The sequence below is a fragment of the Alligator sinensis genome, unplaced genomic scaffold, assembly GCF_000455745.1.
Source record: "Alligator sinensis unplaced genomic scaffold, ASM45574v1 scaffold134_1, whole genome shotgun sequence".
Classification (NCBI taxonomy): domain Eukaryota; kingdom Metazoa; phylum Chordata; order Crocodylia; family Alligatoridae; genus Alligator; species Alligator sinensis.
This window is the reverse complement of record NW_005841920.1, coordinates 2,971,294-2,973,489: the sequence shown is the minus strand read 5'-3', so window position 1 is coordinate 2,973,489 and position 2,196 is coordinate 2,971,294. Positions and strand designations below refer to the sequence as shown.

General features: G+C 49.3%; 1 protein-coding gene across 1 annotated transcript; it reads right to left on the bottom strand.

Moving 5' to 3' along the window:
- Nucleotides 1-869: 869 nt before the first annotated feature.
- GSX2 (GS homeobox 2) lies at nucleotides 870-2,189 on the bottom strand (the record flags this gene model as incomplete). The annotated part of the gene is made up of 2 exons (XM_006019018.1): nucleotides 870-1,951; nucleotides 2,099-2,189. Coding segments are annotated over 2 exons (432 nt in total), but the record flags the coding sequence as incomplete, so codon positions are not given.
- Between the last annotated feature and the right edge of the window lie 7 nt (nucleotides 2,190-2,196).

Sequence of the window (2,196 nt, the reverse complement as noted above, 5' to 3'; positions counted from 1 at the left end):
TCAAGTGTAAACATTTGGTTCCTCCCTTCTGAGGATCTTTAGAATTCTTTAAATCCTCTAAGTAAAACTGTCCACCCCAGCTCAGGTAAAATAATATGCCTCAAAGTACTATTTAGGATTTGTATACAATACGCCTGTTCAAAAGCCCAGTTCAGCCAGCTACTGAAGTTAGGGGGAGCTTCACTGCACAAGGAATGCAAGCTCCAGCTCTTGCCCTCTGGAGCAGTGGTTCTGAAACTTTTTGAATCCTGTGTCCTTAGCTGGTTGCAGTACTGTGTACCCCATGAGTCCTGGCTATGAATTACCAAAAAAGCAACATTTTATGACAAGGCAGCATATTAGGACACTCCCAGCAACCTAAGAGATATTATAGAGTTGTTGTTTTTCCTCCCATTACTTCCATAAATAATTCTCCTTTCCTTCCTTCTGCTTTCCCATTTCTTCCTTTCAGGCAGCCCCCTACAAGTTCTCAAGGATATGCACATCCCATTTGGAGAAGCTATAGGGAAAGCTGTACCATTGACCCAGTGGGAGAAGAATCATTTGCTTACTGGGATCTATTGCCCCATTGGCAGTTTCAAGGGATGCTTCCTCATGCTGTCCAGCTGTTCCCATTTTCCTACTTTCTGGAACCTAACAGCCACCAAATTCAAAACTGCTCGGATGCTGAATGACGCATATCATCAGACAAATAAAAGCTGTCAGAAATTCAAAGAACACTCCTTGTCCAGTGCTATTAAATGAGACAAACCTAATTACAATGCCATGCTTAGAAAAGTTGCTGCTTTTGCATTCTGCTCACCTAAAGCCAGCTTGCATTTATTTTCATGCCAGAAGTCAGGGTGCAACAAAAAACATAATTATTCAGGTTAGTAGCCGATGGCATTTATTGGCATGGTTTATATATTTCTGAAACACACTAATTCATTTATAGTACAAAGGGGATTAGAAATAAGAGAGAGAGAGAAACATTTTGCCCGAGTATGAACACCATCATTCTTTGAACTAGGCTGGCACTTGAAGATGAAAAACAATTAAAATTCTTGCCTGACCTCATTTATTTAAATAAATATAAATATAAATTTGATATAAAACTATTCACATACAAAGGGATGACTGTCATTTTTTAAAACTCTGTACAGATGATTGGCAGATAGACCTAAACGTTTTTCCTGTCTTTCTTTTATGTCTAAATCCTCAACGTCAGAACATTCAGTAAACAAACAAACAAGCCATGAAATGAGATTTTCTTAAACTGTACTGGGGAAGGGGGGCGGGGGAGAAACCTGTCATGCACATAGGAAAATCCAGTCCCGGGTTCGCTCATAGTTAAAGTCGCGTTTTCGCTGAAACTCTCACGACTGAAACATGTACATTCAAAAATATAGATCTAGGGCTGGGGCTGGGGTAAAGGTAACCTCACGGGAGAATGGAGCCGGAAAAGAACTGCGTCCTTGTGTGTGTTTGCTCCTAGCAGGATGACAGCTCGCGGCAGGTGAATGAAGCGGCCTCAGCCCCGGCTCTCGCGTCCGGCTCCGGCTTGCCCCCATATGGCCGAGCAGCGAGTTCAGAGAGCGGCGACGCCAGGTTCAAGGGAAGCCGCGAGTGCTCTACAAGGGGGAGATCTCTTTGTCCTCGGGGGCCGACGAGGGGGATAAAGACTCCTCGTCCTCCGAGCGGGGGTAATGCCCCTGGCTGCTGGCGCACTTGCAGCCCCCGTGCCCGTTCCTCGGGGTGCCCTTGCCCTCCTTCTTGTGCTTAACCCGGCGGTTCTGGAACCAGATCTTCACCTGCTTCTCGGACAGGTTGAGGTAGGTAGCGATCTCGATGCGCCGGAGCCGCGACAGGTACATGTTGGAGGAGAACTCCCGCTCCAGCTCCAGCAGCTGCGTGCTGGTGAACGCCGTCCGCATCCTCTTGCCGTTCGGGATCTGGCTGGTGTCAGAGCCGCCTGGACGGGGAGGGAGAAACAGGGAAGAAAGTCACACTCCTCTCCCTTGGGACCCGTGCCCCATCACTCCCTCCCTCCCGCCCCGCTCCGGGTTGCACCCCTGCCTGCCGGGTGCGGGCAGGCAGCAGGGCAGGGCCGCGTTCCTACCCATGCCGAGGCAGTGGAAGCGGCGCGGGTCGCTGACGCTGTAGGTGGCGGCGGCGCAGGCAGGGGCGTGATGCGCGGGGTGGCTCAGCGCAGCGGCG